Raw genomic sequence first — 17,910 nt, forward strand, 5'->3', positions numbered from 1 at the left:
TATTTTGCCCAAAAAACTATTCTTTTTAGGATTCTTCCCCAGAAATGACATATTAGAAGCAAAATGATACTGTTTGAATACTTTCATGTGTGTGTTTGTTTCTAAATAAATAAGTAAAATCTTCTCAAATAAATAAATAAATATGGGAAAACATGTCAGCCTTTATAATCATTTCCGAGGAAGAAGCACCTAATATTTTGCAAATTCTTTAACTGGCTTATTATAATTTTTTTTTTCTTTTTTTTACAAGATATAAATTCTACTATAACCTAATCTAAGTGTATATGTGTGTGAAACTTTCGTCTAAACACTTGAACTTTGATCCTTACCCTCCACACCCCATAAACACTTATACCTTGTAAGTGATTATCGCGCTAAGGACGTGCGGTGGTGGCTTATTATAATGTTATATAATCTAGATAAGCTCCTTCACTTATAATGCTATATATAATTACCATTTACTCGGTTCCCTTATTGTTGCTATATTTACGAGTGGAGACTAAGAGCTTGAGTTAAAAAAATTTATATAGAAAAAAGGGAAAAATTTTCTTATTGAAGAAATACGTAAATCTTAAAGGAAAACTCAAAACTTTAAGACATGTAGACAGAGAACACGAGCAAATTCTATAAAATGAAAATTTTTATTCAAAAATGTCAAGTTGATGGAAATTTGAAAAATGCTAGAGTTACAGACTTCTTTACCATTTCTATCACCTTTTGTATAAAAAAAAAAAAAACTTTATCTTTTCTTTTCTTTTTTTCTTTTTTTAATTATTATTATTATTCTTCTATTAAGCATCAGAACCAAAATATCAGCCTATGCTATAAACTAAGAAAGTACTTGGTTATTGGCCTCTTCAAAACGGCCTTTGCTGTGGAGCTAATTAGACCTTTCATGTTTGCCAATGACTGCATCGTCTGGGATATACTTCCCCCAAAACCAGTGTGCCTTCCACACTCTAATCATCTCTTCTATATTTACGTTCTTCGTCTCGGGCAAGAAGAAGGATATGAAAATAGTCATGGTGATGACAAATCCAGCAAAGAAAAAAAAGAGACCAAACTTCATGTGGCAAAGCATAGTGAGGAAAACTTGAGCAATGACAAACGTAAATAACATGTTGACAGATACGTTGATGGCTTGGCCCGCCGATCGGATCTCTAGAGGGCAGATTTCACTAGGTACCAACCAACCCAACGGTCCCCAAGACCATGCGAATGCTGCTACATAAGTGCAAATTAAAAATAAGAGAATATCGGCTTGAACCTTTGACAAGTTTCCGTCACCATCGACCCCAAAATAAATAGCTATCATAGCTCCAATTGCAGCCTACAATGAAGCAAACATCTTGCCATGTCAAAAGGGTTAGAAATAGAAAAGTAAGACCTACAAATTTCATAATCATTTTCAAAACTAATGACGTGACAAATCATGATTGAAGTCCTCACAATTAGGGCCAAAGCCATGATTTTTTATTTTATTTTATTTTATTTGGGAGTCATAGCAGAAAAATAGAAAATTTACTTTTCAAAAATAAGAAAAATACTAAACTTTAAAACTAAATTTAGATTTTAGTCATTTTTTTCTCTAATAGTTTTTTCTTTTGGTTAAAAATTCAATAATTAGAGGAGAGAAATTTGAACACTAAATATCTCTATTGGAAACAGTCAAACAGCAAAATGTGTCAATTGAGGTATAAAGCTATAACTTGTTCCATATTAGTTTTAACATGCCTATTTCAAAGTTTACCTGGGATATAATCATTTGTATGCCACCTTCAAGGAACAAAATCCTTCTTCCAAACTTGTCAACCGTGAAGATGGAAACAAACGTAGCAAGAACATTGATAGTACCAGTTATAACAGCAGACATGAGTGAAGCATTGTCACCAAAGCCTAGGGTCTTAAAGAGAACAGGTGCATAAAAATTTATCACATTAATGCCAGTGAGTTGTTGGAAGAATGGGATGAGAACGGAAATGACAAGTTGAGGTCTATATCTTGGCTGCACGATGTTCTTCCACGGATGATCTACTTTCTTTGCAGCCTCAGACGCATCAAAAAGGTCTTGAAACTCCTCGTCCACATTGTCAGTGCCACGAATTTTTCGTAACATTTGCTTTGCCTTCTCAGTGTGGCCTCTCTCTAGTATGGAATTGGGTGTGTCTGGAAGGAAAAGAGATCCTATAGTCATCAATATTGCAGGGACAGCCGCAAGACCTAAAGAAAGTCTCCAACCCCATCCACCCTTGATCCGTGCCGTTCCATAGTTAATAAGATTGGCCACTAGAATCCCTATTGTAACGGCCATTTGGAAACCAATGTTGAGTGCTCCTCTAAACTTTGCTGGAGCCATCTCTGATAGATACACTGGAACCGCCTGCATTCAATAGACAATTAATTAAACATAGACAAAACTTTAGTTCCTAGATCATGTTCTTAGCTCTTGCCTATGAAAACATCATATAAACACCAAGAAAGAGATCAAAACACATCAACCTATTTGTTAGGTGTAAAAAAATCAACTCATTTTGATGAGCTTTTAATATTTAATCTAAGTTTTTTACTCTATAAGGGGTGGAAAAAAAAAAAAATCCGAGTTCTTATCTTTTATAAAATTAATAAAATAAATCTGATATCAAATGAAATTAAACTTTTAAGTTCAATTGAATTACCATTTTCGTCCTTAAAGTTTACTTAATTTTTTCTCCAAAAAAAAAAAAAGTTTTAATTTTATTTTTTTTGTTGTCATTTTTGCCCTTAAACTTTCACAATATTCCTATCAAGTTGGTCCTTCCATCCATTGTTAACCACAAAACTACCAATAAATCTAGTAAAACGATATTGCATCACATATTGTGATTCCTATAGTTTTTGGACAGGAATGAACAAAAAGACTAATGGGAATGTTTAAGCACAAAACTGGGAAAATAAAAAATAAACACTAAAGACGAAAATGAAAACCCACCTAAACTAAAGTTAATGGTGTAATTTGGATTTTAACATAGAAAGAATTTGATCTACCTAATAAATACCCAATGTGAGACTCATCACACATTCATACAAATCACACAATTAATAAAATTGGAGCATCACAATCTCCCCCACTTAAATTCCTAACATCCTCGCTAGGGCCCACTTTGTGGGATAGGGTCTCCGAGCTCACACAGGGAAACGCTAGTCACATTTATACTATACTTCAAAAGGACTAGTCACAATTGAGACTCCTTGTAGTTGTTAATAAAGCCTAGATCTACATAGTAAATACCCAATGTGAGACTCATCACATACCCACACACATCACACAATTAATCAAATTGGGACATCACAAATAGATACCCAACTTTGATCTAGTAAGACCAAAATAAACACTCTAAGCCTTTAGTCCTTTGAAGAGAGAGTAAGTAAATATGGACTATAATTTATACCTGATTACCAAATCCAACACCAACACCAAGCAATAAGCGACCAATGATCAGCATTTCAATGTTCACAGCTGCACCGTTTAGGATAGAACCGAATAAGAAAACCAAACCTCCAATAAACATGGACATTTTCCGGCCAAATCTCCTAGTAACAATAGAAGCAAAGAAGGACGCTACTAATGCTGCGATGTAAAGGGAAGATGTGAATAATGTTAGTAGCTGGCTATCAAACTTGCAGTATTCATTTCCACTACCGGCTTTTTTCATTTTTTTGTAAACCGATGGGAAAAACTTTCTCAAGAACGGTTCCATTGAAGTCACCCCTCCTGCAAAAATTTTCAAGAAACTTTCAAACATGAAAAAAAAAAAATTAATTCAAATATGTTTTTCATGTATGTATGTTTTCATGTTTAGATAATTTTATATCAATGTTAAGTTGTGGTCTTACTTGTGCTTGATATGTTAGTCCAGCTCTAATAATTTAAATCCAATTTTTGGACGATACCACAAATTATATTACACGTCTTATATATTGTTGTGTCAATTTTTAAACTCAAAACATAAATTAAAAAAAAAAAAATTAATATATTGTTGATGTAACATTTTCCTAATCTAAATATGTAAAAGTGCTATTCGGTAGGTCTCCATATAAGAGTGCTATTTGCCTATTAGTATGTTTGATTTTCTTCCTCATTGGAACAAATCAAAATAAATAGAAATTGAAAACCCAAAAAAGAAAAAAGAAAAAGAAAAGAATGGCTACAAACTCTATATGCATTTTTTATGGGATAAAATCTTCTCCCATTGAATTCTTTGATTCCCTTAAATAAATCAATATATATATAAAGTAGAGATCTCATGCGGGAGTGCATAAGCTCCTACCATGTGGCACTCTAATTTTGCATTTAGCTTTTTTAACTTCTTTCATTAGGTTTTTTTAACTGTTACGCAATAAATCATAGTAACTTATTTTTACTATTATATAAAATATGGGTTGTTATTGATAATTACTCTAAAGAATGGACTACCCCAAACCTTATGAAAAGCTTGATCCTATTTATTACCTTACATATTATAACTTAGGCTTGACCCTCCCCACGTGTAGGTGAAAGGCTTTGCATGTTGTAAAATCTGTTCTTTTATATATCCCCATCTCCTTAGGTCTCAAAAAGTTATGCTTCTATAATTTCTCTCCCAATATTTACATTTCATTTCAGGATGGTATGATCATTTTCAAAATTTCATGTTCCTCTTAAATAGTTTATTTATTTATTTATTGTTGAATCCCAAAATATTATGTTTGTTTGAAGTATTTAGTTTAGCTATCTCTAAAAATTGTTTTTAATTTGATAAGATAGGAAATTAAAAAATAATAGTTGTTAACACACAGAAAAAAAAATTGATTTTTTTTGTTGAATCTCAAAATATTATGTTCATTTGAGGTATTTAGTTTATAATTCAATTAAAAAAAAAAAAAAACAAAACAAAGGAAGTATTTTTCAAATACCTTTTCCAAAGAAGGCGCATGATCATGTACAAGAAAAAGATTGCATAGATGTATTACACAAACATAGAGTTATTAAAGAAATTTGGAGGTGGAAGTCATAGGAGTAGAAAGCCTAATGACATAGCAATGATCCATGGTACTGATAATTGTAATAGAGCAAGACTTAATAGGTGAATGGTACTAAACCTTAACCATACTTGGGAAAGTAGTTCAAATGATAAATGTTTACAGTGATCAACCCCTTCACTTATAAATGTTTTTTTCTCATTTGGTTGTTGGGCTTAATGGTGATGTTTTTTCTTTTTGCTAAACTAATGGTGATGTTGCTACTACAACTACCATGCAAGAATTTGGGAGACATATCCCTACAAATGTTAGTGCCTTGGATGAGCATACAACTGAGTTTACAGGCACTAATTTAATAATTATTCATGATTTTACTAATTCAGCAATTAGCTTGGTTAGAGTATCTGTATGGTTGTGACATGCCTAAAAGTGTTTTGAATATTCGTTTAGGCTAAAGTATAGTCACACTTGATGTACTCATAAAACATGATAGTGATTAAAAATAAATATTTTCTTTGACAGAGGTTTGATCAAAATAAATTCTTAAAATTATCCATGTGTCTTTCTTTCTGGTGTTTTGTCAAAGTTACATTAACACTTATGGTTTTTGCAAACTCAACAAAATGACTAGAATTCGCAATTTTGAAGCCCTGTCAACTATATGACTCTTTTTTCAACATGCATATCAATATTTGATAGACATAAGAGCACTAATTGGATTTATTTTACCTTTGAAAATCTGTTGCCCCGTTTCATATTAGCTTTTTATTTATCTTAACCATATAAGGAAATAATCAATAAAAGAGGAGCTTATGTTGCATGGTTATAAAGATAATTTCTTATATAATATTTTAAAATATATTTATATCATGCCCGTGCATTGCACGGAATATCAGCTAGTTTTTATTTAAATGCACAATATGTGACATATAAAAGTGTAAAGAGGAGTGACAGAGCAGCTTAATTTTTAACCTGAGATTCCAATATCGTAACCAAAGATGAGGCCACCCATGGCAGCAACCGCACAAGTGAAAATTACAAAGGCAGTGATACCACCCTCATAGCTCTTCCCACTTGGAGCATCAACAAAAGCTCCTCCTGCCATCTTTCTAGACAATCACTAATTTGGATAAGAACCAAGAAGACCAGACTCTCAAAAGTATTTCTCTCTTTCCAAGCTTATTATAAGGATCTCTCAAAAGTATCCCTACCTTCGTATTTATACTATCAGAACTACCCAAAATGGGTAACAAACTCACTGATGAAATTTATTTTCCTCCTTGTCTCTTACCATAGCTTTGACACCGTTTAAATGTCCTGCCATATTAAGCTATCCAAATGGGTGTGAAACCTGAAAAAATGGCTTTATACCAATTTTGCGAAACATAAGGCATTGAATGTTTAGGTATGGTGTTTGCACAGAGTCTAAAGATTAGGAGTGTAATAAACATTATTGGTCTTTCTCCTATAGGTCTAAATTTAGGCAATGTTGACGTATGATGGGAAATTTAGTAACACACTACCAAAACATATCAACCCATAATACAACTACCAAATTCGTCACGGCTTGGTCAATCTGGTACAATAGAAACCAGGTGGTACACGAACAGCCTTACCTCACACCCTCTCAGATTTGGGATTATGCCCAAAGGCTTCGGTGTGACTATAAAGGTGTAATAGCAGCAAACCTTCTCAGGCAGCAGCCCCCTGGTGTTGGCTGGGCAGCCCCACCTCCAGACACGTTCAAGATAAATGTAGATGGAGTTACAGCTGCTGATGGCAGACGATCTAGTGTCGGGGTAGTGATACGTGAATGTAGAGGTATTTTAGTTGCTGCCAGAAGCGTTTTGCTGAATGCTTCCTATGATGTGGAGACTACTGAAGCTCTTGCAATTGAGGCCAGGATTCTTTTGGCTGGTGAATTAAAGCTTCCTCAGGTAATTATAGAATTAGACTCCCTTATTGCCGTCCAAGCGGTGATTTCAGGATCATGCCATGGAACTATGGGCCCTGTTATCCATGGTGCTCTTAATTTGCTTAATCAGTTTAGAAGTTGGAAAGTTCTGCATCTGAAAAGGGACTACAACAAAGTGGCACATGAGCTAGCTTAGCATGCTAGAAAGGCTGAGATGTCTCAGACTTGGATAGGAACCGAGCCCCCATGCCTTCATAATCTGCTAATGTTTGATAGATCAAAGTGCTAGTGTTGGCTTTGTTTTCTGCCTTGTTGTATTTCAATCTCAAATATTAATGAAAAGTTCGAGTTTCATTTCGAAAAAAAAAAGGAAGGAAAAAAAAAAAAAAAAAAAAACAACAAAACTCATCCATCTAAATGGATAAGAAATTTCTAATAATCTATACATACTGTAAAACTGAAGCCCTGTGCCTTTTGTTGACCTCTCCATATTTTGCCACATCAGATTTGCTAGCTCCACAATATTACACATTAGCATTTTTTATTTATTATTTTTAAATCTGATTTATTTTTTTCCATTAAATATATACTTGAGACTCCTTTTACACATGCTTTCTTTTAAACCCTATACTTTGTCCCTCTTCACTATCAGTTTTCTCTTCACAACCTAGACCACCATCAGTCCTCTCCCACAACTCAATGGCTCCACCTTCTCCAGCACCACCCATCTTCAGCTCCACCTTTGTTGGCGCCCCCATCTCTTACTCACGACAGTTTCTCCCCCTCTCTCACCCTCAGTTCTTCTCTCCCACAACCTTGTCGGCACCTAAGTTTCTGTCGCTGGGTTTGTCGTTGGGCTTATACCCCTATCAAATTTTTATTTTTATTTTTGGTGACTAATTTGAGTTTGGGATGGGTTTGTAGAGAAATTTGAGTTTGGGTTTGAGAATATCCACTTATTCATGGCTGTATTTTGATTGAAATCAGAGAAGACCCCAACACCCAGAGGCAGAATAACCCCACTTGAATGGTTGGGCAAAATTTGGTATTTAGACTGTTTTTAGAATTTTTTTTTTTCTGAATAGTATGCGTGTCAAACTATTTAGTTAGTTGGACTGATTTTGGAACTCGAGTTTGCCAAACTCGAGTTCCAGCCCAAAATTCAAACTATAGTGGCATTTTTTCAGTGGCATTTGTCAAAAACGCCACTATATGTACCCTATAGTGGCGTCAAACTCGAGTTCCAGCCCAAAATTCAAACTATAGTGGCGTTTTTTTCAGTGGCGTTTGTAAAAAACGCCACTATATGTACCCTATAGTGGCGTTTTATATAAACGCTGCTATAGGCACTAAAAAAACGCCACTATAGTGTTTGCTTCCAGCCCAAAGTCAAGTTTGGCAAACTCGAGTTCCAAAATCAGTCCAACTAACTAGATAGTTTGACGCGCATACTATTCACAAAAAAAATTTCTAAAAACAGTCTAAATACCAAATTTTGCCTGAATGGTTGCCTTAGTCCCACCATTAAGCGAATCCTACCACAAGTCGATATGTGGCAGAGGGCATGACTACCTTTTTGGTTGTCATCGTTGGCCACTTCACTACACCAAGTCTATCTCTATCTCTCTTCTAATTTAGACTCTCTGGTCTGTAATTTTTTTTCCCCTCTACAAGATTTTTTTTTTTATTTTTTATTTTTTATTTTATGATGGAATGCTTGAAATAAATAATGGAAACCAGTAGGCTTTGATAGTTCTTCATGGCATAAGAAGAGAACAGAGGCCAACCCTTCACCCTCAAAGTGTTTCACAAAATGCCTGAGCCAAACTAAAAAGGCACTTTGGCTTCGAGGCATGGCTTATAAAGATAGTTTTGGCATTAAGAGCATCGTCCAAGTTTTATTGTATATTTGTTTGATAGTTTGATCTAATAGAAGCAATCAAATCTTTTGTTTAGCAACCAAAATAGGTCACCTTAATTTCACCTTTTAATTTAGTGTTTGACTATTTTATTTCTCTGAAGCTTTGATTTATTTATCTCTCTCTGCCAATCACCCCTTTCAAATATATTGCTTTATTATTTCGGTGTCAACATTTGTAAAGCAGAAGGATAATTATGAACATGTATTTCTTCATTATCTAATATAAACCAACTATTACATTCAGTTCTAAAAATATTGAAAAATCTACAAGTTTCAACTTAAGAAGTGAGAATTATTGCCTGCTACTTTGAATATAAGCCAACAACAAATGAAATCGAAAGAAGATGATAATATGATTTGTACAACTTTGTTCTCTAAGTTCTCTGCACAATAATCAATTTAACCTGGAAAAAAAAAAAAACTTGTGTTAGAAAGATGACCTTTTTCCATCACATCATTTGCAAATGCCAACTTTTCCACAGTGGGAAAGCCAGCAATGAATTGGGTGAGATTACATGAAATTGAATTATTTGTACAATTTTTATTTATGTTCCTGTCAACTTTTTTGTTTTATCTCTTTACATCATTACAATTGGATATCTTCACCTCAATGTTATTCAATTGGGACCTTAGCTGGTACCTCCATGATCATTGGAGTTCCACCTTGATGCTTTCCATATGGCTTAGCTTGATGCTGAGACCAATAAGAATGGGCAGCTAAGACTTGGTCCAATAGCTCTTGGGAACAGGCTCACCCCCTTCTTTATTGTGGGGCAATTTTTGCTGTGAGAACCAATGTTTTGTTCCTTTTCTAGAATTTAAATTTGTACAATGTCCATTTTGCAGGTCTAATACTTGGAGATGTTCTTCTTACTCAGTATATACACTGTCCATTTAGCACATGGTTTTTTTTTTTTTTTTTTTTTTTTTTTTCATTCAGAGTGTAACAATTTATTTTAGATTTTCTTTTTGTTTGTGTGATGTACTTATTGTAGAATTGTTTTCTCCTTCTATAAAGACACTCATTAGCTTGAATTCAAGCTTAACTCACATTACTAATCATTATAGAATACATGACAGAGTATGCTCAATGTCTAACAAGCACACACAACAGTACATGCTCCATGTCTTATAGACAATCAATATGTAAAATTCTTTACAATCCATAAACCCAACTATGTTACCTGCAATATTAGGTGAAAGTTATGTTAATCTATTGAGATTAAGTCCTTGGTCTCGGGTTCTAAAAACCTTTCTTTGAATTCTCAATATAAATTGTTTATGTAAAATTTGTCACTATCTAATTTTATAAAGAACATTTTTCTACCATTGAATTGGCTTATCAGACTTGGAATATATGTAGTTTGATTAAAATCTAACCCACATATGTAAGAGGTTTTTGATGTTTTGTTCCTTACAGGTATAGTGTATGAGTATCGGCACTAGTTGTGCATGTGTGATTGGGTTATATTTTACTTTGACACAAACAGAGCGTTTTTATATACACTATCGTTTTATACTGTTGGCTTAGTTTCTTCACATATGTATTCAGTCTCTAATTTCATAATTTAGGTTTGTATTTTACTAAAAAATAAATATATAAATTGATGGTGATTTATAACAAGTCTCATTCATCCATAAGGGCCGTCCAAACCCAACAACGTCTAGGATAATCTTTAGAAGAGAGAAAATAGAAAGATGCATCACAAACATAAAAATAAGTCATCCAAGGAAATGTTGGTCGTCCAAAGGGACACTGGTTGACCAACCAACACTTAGTGAATTTCAAAGTATTTTCTACAACCACAAAACGATCAGACCATGATCCACTATTTTGAGACGTGGGGTGAATTCCCCAAAATTCGCTCCACTCTACCCACTAAGCCCACACTTCTCCTATGATGTTAGTGGAGCCTAACAAGTAGACCCACACCAAAACTCTTTAAATAAGGACCCATATTCACCTGCCTAAGGTATGTTTTACTGTTCATCCACTCACAATACTTGAGTGCTAGAGAGAAAACTGACTTAACCGTCGGAGGGTCCATGGCCGGTTTACCCTAGTCACCTTCGATAGTCTATTTCTTTCTTTCCAAGTCATCCAACCACCATTGAAACCCGAAGCATTTAGCCTACTGATTTAACACATCATCACTTGGCATCATCCATGGGGAGAAAAGTAGTCTAAGTGTTAGCCACTTTGATCTCTAAGACAAAAGATTGCATGGTTTTGACTAGATTAATGACTACAAGTCCAGAGCATCCAGAGAGTGGGAATGCTTCTAGCCACCCAAACCGTGCACCAACCTCGCCATTGACATTTTTTCAACAATAGTTGTAGTCCATGGCAGCCACAATTAGGGGTGTCCAACAGAAACTGAGACCCGACCCACCTGCCCAATCCGTCCGATCTGGCCCGAGAACCGACCGACCCGACGCCGGTGACGGTCGGCGGTGGGTCTCCGCTTCCAGAACCCAAAAACGGTGGGTCGGTTGGCGGGTTTTCTCCCTAAAACCCGAAGAAACCCGACCGAACCGAGATATGACCAAGTCTCAGTCTCACGATCTGCTCTTCGCCGATGTCTACCCTCCGCCAATGCTGCTCGTCGTCGATCTCGGCCTCTCCATCGTTGATCTCTGCCTCTTCGTCGTTGATCTGTGCTCTTCGTCGTCGACGTTCGCTCTTTGTCCTCAACGTCCCTAGCTCGCCTTCGCCTCTATCTCTCAAATTCGTCTTCGCCTCTTTGAAATTTTCATCTCTTAGGTTCAGTTATCTATGAAATTGCTGTCTATTGTTGTTTTTGTTCTTTGGATTTGTGGATCTGTTCTTTGGGTTTGTAGATCTTCTCTTTGGGTTTGTAGATCTGTTGATTTTGTTTTTCAAGAATCGAAGTTCAGTGTTTGATCTCTGTATTTCGGTTGAAATCAAAGCCGACCGCCGCCCACCTGAGCCCGATCCGACTCGACCGGTGGCTTTTGGCAGTTGGCGGTGGGTCTGGAACTTCTCCACCCGTTCAGATCGGGTCGGTTGAAGGTTGGGCACAAACCCGACTCGGACCGACCCGTGGACAGCCCTAGCCACAATGGCAGACTTAACTCATCAGAATCCGGAACTTACTAGGAAAATCCATGGAAAGAAGCACCATTGATATCGATGTGCAGAAGTGGAGGAACCTGGGCAGAACTCAGAGTAGAGGAGGAGATCAATCTAGAGGCACTACTACTCAGATGGTGCCACACTTGGAGAAGGAGATGGACTAGATGAAGAAAGCCATGGAGGAAATGGGAGACTCCATGAGGAGTATGAATCACGTAGATGATCTCGTCCACATAATTGACTTTTCCTTTACTGCATCTATTATCAGTTATCCCTTACCCTCTAAGTTCAAAATGCCTACCTTAGATTCATATGATGGAACATGAGATCCATGTGATCACATCGCTATGTTCAAGACGACAATGCACTTCCAAGGTGTTCCAAACGAGATCATGTGCAGAGTCTTTCCTACCACATTGAAAGGCCCAGCCAGGGTGTGGTTTGGTAAGCTACCACCAAACTCTATAAGTTCGTTCTAGGAGTTAAGTAAGTTGTTTGTTAACAACTTCGTCAGAGACCAGAGGCATATGTGCTCCTCGTCCAGCCTACTAAACATTGAGTAAGGAGAGAACAAGAGTCTACAGGCCTTCATCAGCCATTTCAACAGGGAAGCCCTATTGGTGGACAAAATGGACTGCAAAATCCTTTTGGTAGCCTTTTACAACAGAGTTACCTCTAAGTTGTTCATTCATAAGCTACATTACTGAGAGCCATAGACGAAGGCTGAGTTGATACACCCAGCCCAAAGCTTCATAAACGTTGAAGATGTGATCATTGCTAAACGGAAAAAGAAGGTTGAACAAGCAGAGGCTGGATACATGCATCATCCAAAACAAGGCCCTCGTCCAAAGAAGGCTAATATGGGAGAACAGAGAGACCGAGATGGCAAGAAGGCCGGATCATCCAAAGGATAATACTCAAGCTATACACCTCTGAACACTTCACTTAACCAAGTGTTGATGCAAATCAAGGATGACCCAACCTTGAAATGGCTAGAGAAGCTAAAGGCAGATCCTAGCAAACGGACGAAGGGCAAATGCTGTTTTCATTGAGACCATGGGCATGACACTAACAAATGCTACGATTTGAAATAGTAGATTGAGGTTCTTATTAAATGAGGGATGTTAAAGAACTTTATTGGACGAGAGTGCAAAGACGAGAGGCCACCATCGAAAGGGAAAGTAGAAGAACTAGTTCGTCTACCACTTGGAGAAATAAGGGTTATCATGGGAGGAACATCAGTCGAGAGCTCGTCTAGAGCTAAAAAGACCTACATCCGAGTAGTTCAAAACGTTTAACTTACCGGTCCTCAACCAAGGACACCGATAATGGATGAACCAGCCATAACTTTCATGGATGAAGAAGTAAGGGGATTACATCATCCTCATGACGATGCAACTGTTACCATTTTGACGATTGCAAATTACACAATAAGAAGAGTGCTGGTAGACAACGGGAGTTCAGTAGATATCCTCTACTACTTGGCCTTTTAGTAGATGAGGATTAATAAGGAATTTCGTCATCCAGCAAATGTTCCCCTGATTGGATTTGGAGGAATAAAGGTTCTACTAGTAGGCACCATCTTCCTACCAATTATGGTTGGTTTTTATCCACAACAGATCACCAAGGAAGTGAACTTCCTAGTCGTTAACTGCTCGTCCTCATACAATGCCATCACAGGATGACTGACTCTGAATAATTGGAGTGCTGCAACATCTACCTATCACTTGCCTGTTAAGTTCCTAATGGGGTATGTTATAGGAGAAGTACAAAGTGACCAATTGGCAGCTAGAGAATGCTATCTGGTCATGCTAGCAATAGATGAGGAACTTCTGATGATGAATATTGAGGAAAGGAGGACAGTTGTTGAGTTGATTTAAGTATTGAAGGACGTCCCTTGGACGAATCCAACCCAGAGAAGTTCATAAGGATAGGAACAAGCATAGAGGAGAAGACGAAGCAAGATCTCGTCCAATTCCTCAAAAAGAGCAAGGATGTGTTTGCTTGGAGCCACGAAGACATGCCTAGGATTGACCCAAGTCTAATAATTCATCATTTCAATGTGTCCCCCTCCTACAAGCCCATTTGTTAAAAAAGGAGAGTGTTCGCCCCTGAACAAGACAATGCCATTAAGGAGGAGGTACAGAAGTTGGTAACAACGGAGTTTGTCTAAGAAGTCTACTACCCTAATTCGCTAGCAAATGTAGTAATGGTCAAAAGGCTAATGGAAAGTGGAGGATTTTTGTGGACTTCACAGATCTAAACAAAGCATGTCCCAAGGATAGTTATCCCCTTCCATGCATTGACCAGCTAGTGGACTCAATAGCTGGACATCAATTGCTGAGCTTCATGGACACGTTCTCAGGATACAACCAGATCAAGATGGACAAGGCGGACTAGGAGAAAACATCCTTTGTTATAAGCCTAGGTTTGTTCTACCATAAAGTAATGCCTTTTGGTTTAAAAAATGAAGGGGTTGCCTATTAGAGGCTAGTCAATTATATGTTTCGTCCATAAATAGGGCAAAATGTTGAGGTATATGTGGATGACATGCTGGTTAAAATCACAAAGGAGACATTACACCTGGACGACCTCTGGGAGACTTTCGTCATGCTTAAATGATACAACATGAAGTTGAACCCGAGCAAGTGTGCCTTTGGAGTTTCGTTAGGGAAGTTTCTTGGATTCATGGTTTCACAGAGGGAAATAAGGTAAACATTGACAAGATCCAAGAAATTCTAAGCATGGAGCCAGAAGTGCAAAGTCTGACTGGACGAGAAGCAGAACTCAACAAGTTTGTATCAAAGGCTACTAACAAATGTTTGCCATTTTTCAAGGTGTTAAGGAAAGCATTTGAATGGACAAATGAATGTCAGCAAGCGTTTGAAGATCTCAAGACCTATCTTACAACAACTCCTTTGTTGAACCCGTCCAAACCGGGTGAAAAACTGTACCTTTACTTAGCCGTTTCTCCTTAGGTAGTGAGCTCAGCCTTAGTTAGAGAAGAAGAGAAGGCACGGAAACCTGTCTACTACACCAGGAAGACGTTAAGAGGAACTGAAGAACAATATCCACAAATAAAAAATTTAGCCTTTTCATTGGTGACAATATCCACCAATTCACTCCATTTCATGACCAGCATGATGAAGACAAGGGGGTAAAAGCATGGATCGTACATGTGGATGGTTTGTCCACCCAACAGGCAGGAGGAGTCTAAGTAATCTTGCAGTTACCAAAGGGAGATTCTTTAGAATATGAAGCCTGTCTACAGTTATAGATGACCAACAATGAAGCTGAGTATGTAGCCCTCATCTTGGGCTTAGATTTGGCTTAGACATTAGGCACTGAGTCAGTAATCGTGCAAGGAGATTTGTAGCAGGTCATAGGGTAAGTGAATGGAACGTGCGAAGTTAAGGAAGAGTGAATGAAGAAGTATTTAAACAAGGCCAAGCATTGCATCAAAGGTTTCATAGCAAAATTCCATGAGATCCCACGGGAAGAGAACATGGATGCTGACAGCCTATCTAAAGTAGCCTCGGTAGACGACTTGATTGACGATCAAATTAAAATCTAGTACATTCTGAGCATAGAAGTTCTTGAGGTATAATAGATAGATGGGGAAGTTAACTGGACTACACCAATCCTATCCTATCTCAAGGATGGACTACTCCCTGAGGATAAAGAAGAAGCTCGTAAGTCAAGGGTCAGAGTAACAAAATTTGTCCTTATGGATGAAGTGTTGTATAAAAGGAGTCTCCCAACCCTACCTAAGATGCTTCTACATCATGAGAGATGTACATGAATGAGCATGTGGAAATCACTCGGAAGCAAGGTCCCTCGTCCACAAGATTGTTCGCGTAGGTTACTATTGGCCATCAATGCAAGCAAACACCAAGTCCTATGTCAAAGCATGTGACAAATGTCAGCGCTTCAGCAATGTACCTAGACAACCATCAGAGTATTTTACTTCGATGATAGCCCCTTAGCCCTTTGCCCAATAGAGACTTGACATCCTTGGTCCTTTTCCAATAGGAACCAAAAAAATGAAGTTCCTAGTTGTAGGAATTGATTACTTTGTCAAATGGGTAGAAGCGGAGCCCTTGGTAAGGATTATTGAGCAAAACATCAAAAGCTACGTCTAAAAGAATATCATCTACCGCTTTGGGATTTCTAGGGTGCTTGTTTCAAACAATGGATGGTAGTTTGAAAACACACCTTTTAGAGAATTTTGTGAATAGCTGGGAATAAGGAATCACTACTTCTCACCCTCTTACCCACAGGCAAACCGGTAGGTAGAAGTTACAAACCGATTTGCTCAAGATAATCAAGGCTCGGCTTGGGGGGCAAATGGGATATGGCCCGACAAGCTACCTAGTGTCCTTTGGGCATACAGAATGATAGTAAGGACTCCCACAGGAGAAACTCCCTTTAAGATGGCATATGGAAATGATGCAGTAATACCTGCAGAGGTTGGACTAACTAGCTTTAGGCTAGCCCACTACCAGGATGAGGAGAATGGGAAGTAGCTTCTTCTAAGCCTTGATCTCATGGATAAGGTAAAGATGGATGCAGAACAAAAGGTAGCGCATTACAAAACTTGATGACCAGGCACCATGACGTGATGGGCAATAACTATCAAGTTCAACAGCCATACACTCTCTTAAGTTTCACAGACATATGATATGAATGCAAAGAACATATCAAACACACAAACAAATATAAACACAAAGAATCACAAAGAATATGTACAAATAGAAATTCAATGCATGAAATGATCAAGATTGAGAACCCCTTCTCACCTAATTGGGATGACCTCTATGTGAAGGTGTGCCATGAGGAGTTAAGTTAAGCTTAGAGTTACCATGTGAGTTGCTAGAATAGAAAAGTTGAGTATCTACTGATAAGAGAACATCCACAACTTGTTTTAAAAGACCATAATTTTTGGATAAGCTTGGGCTTGCATAGGGTGGATCATTATTCTTCAAGGCATGAATCTTGAAGCAATTTGGTTTGGTATGTCCCCTAGCACCACAGTGATGACACAAGTAAGGATTTTGAGGATCTCTTAGCTTCTTTGGGAGAGACTTGGTCACCGCCTTTCCTTTCCTGATGAGTGTACTAGCTATCTCCTTAACTTTAGGAGTTTTTAGAGCTAACTCCTTTCTTTTCTTCTCATTTAGAGAGTCATCATTCTTCTCCTTGTCCTCACTAATCTTAGCGGAGACAAACTTTATAGATTTAAATCCATCCGCTGAGCTGTCCCCTATATATCCTAATCCGACTTTTAGAGAGGAAGGCCTTTGAGACTCTAGCATGGAGTCTAGCTTCTGTCTGGATATTCTATCCACTTTGGCATTAGCTTCGATCACTTCGTGCTCTAAAAACCTGATCTTAGAGTATGCACTTTCTAATTCAACTTTTAGTTCTTCCACCTTACACATACAACTTCTTTTGGCCTATTCCAGTGCATTTCAGTCAATTTTGGTAAATTTTGGCCAAAATCAAAGATTCGGCTAGCATGAGAGAAGGCATTTCAAAGAAAAATCACTGCCACTAGATCTTCTATAGAGGAGATGAAAAATAAAAGGAAAAAAAAGCAAGAAAAAAGAATGAGAGAAGGCATGAAGCAGAGACGATGTGAAAGAGAAAATACAAAAGAAGAAGAAGAAAAAGAGAAGAAAAGAGACTGAAGAGAGCACCTAAGCCACTGAAGAATGAAGAGACGTTGAAACTTTGGAAATGAGAAGAGGAAGAAAGAGTGGTCAGGTGAGATGAGAAGTAAACAATGTAGGCCACATGAATGGGTTGGGAAATGGGAAAAGTTAGGGGAAGGAAAATTCTTGGAAGTTCCTTCTATATAATTACCCAATTTTTTGTTTTATCTACAAAAAGGCCATTACTAATTATTTTTTAATTACTTTTCTATATATAAAGGGAAAATCATCTACTTACTTTATTTGAGATTTTTTGTTTTATATA

At 37.3% G+C, this 17,910-nt stretch overlaps 1 protein-coding gene across 1 annotated transcript; it reads right to left on the minus strand.

Annotated features, from left to right (window-relative positions):
* Positions 1–880: 880 nt before the first annotated feature.
* On the minus strand, positions 881–6,103 carry LOC126691466 (sugar transport protein 10-like). Its single transcript, XM_050386512.1, has 4 exons — positions 5,971–6,103; positions 3,429–3,751; positions 1,751–2,380; positions 881–1,330 (listed from the first exon to the last, which is right to left on the minus strand). Exons 1-4 carry the CDS (start codon positions 6,101–6,103, stop codon positions 881–883), a joined length of 1,536 nt encoding a protein of 511 aa, XP_050242469.1.
* Positions 6,104–17,910: the final 11,807 nt, after the last annotated feature.

This window comes from Quercus robur, chromosome 1, assembly GCF_932294415.1.
Source record: "Quercus robur chromosome 1, dhQueRobu3.1, whole genome shotgun sequence".
NCBI lineage: Eukaryota > Viridiplantae > Streptophyta > Magnoliopsida > Fagales > Fagaceae > Quercus > Quercus robur.

Excerpts from the sequence above, each read along its gene's own strand:
- LOC126691466 (XM_050386512.1), bottom strand. The coding sequence starts at position 6,103 with ATGGCAGGAGGAGCTTTTGTTGATGCTCCAAGTGGGAAGAGCTATGAG. Across the intron at positions 3,752-5,970 it reads TTACGATATTGGAATCTCAG|GAGGGGTGACTTCAATGGAA; the intron begins GTTAAAAATTAA and ends AAATTTTTGCAG. Across the intron at positions 1,331-1,750 it reads TACAAATGATTATATCCCAG|GCTGCAATTGGAGCTATGAT; the intron begins GTAAACTTTGAA and ends GCTTCATTGTAG.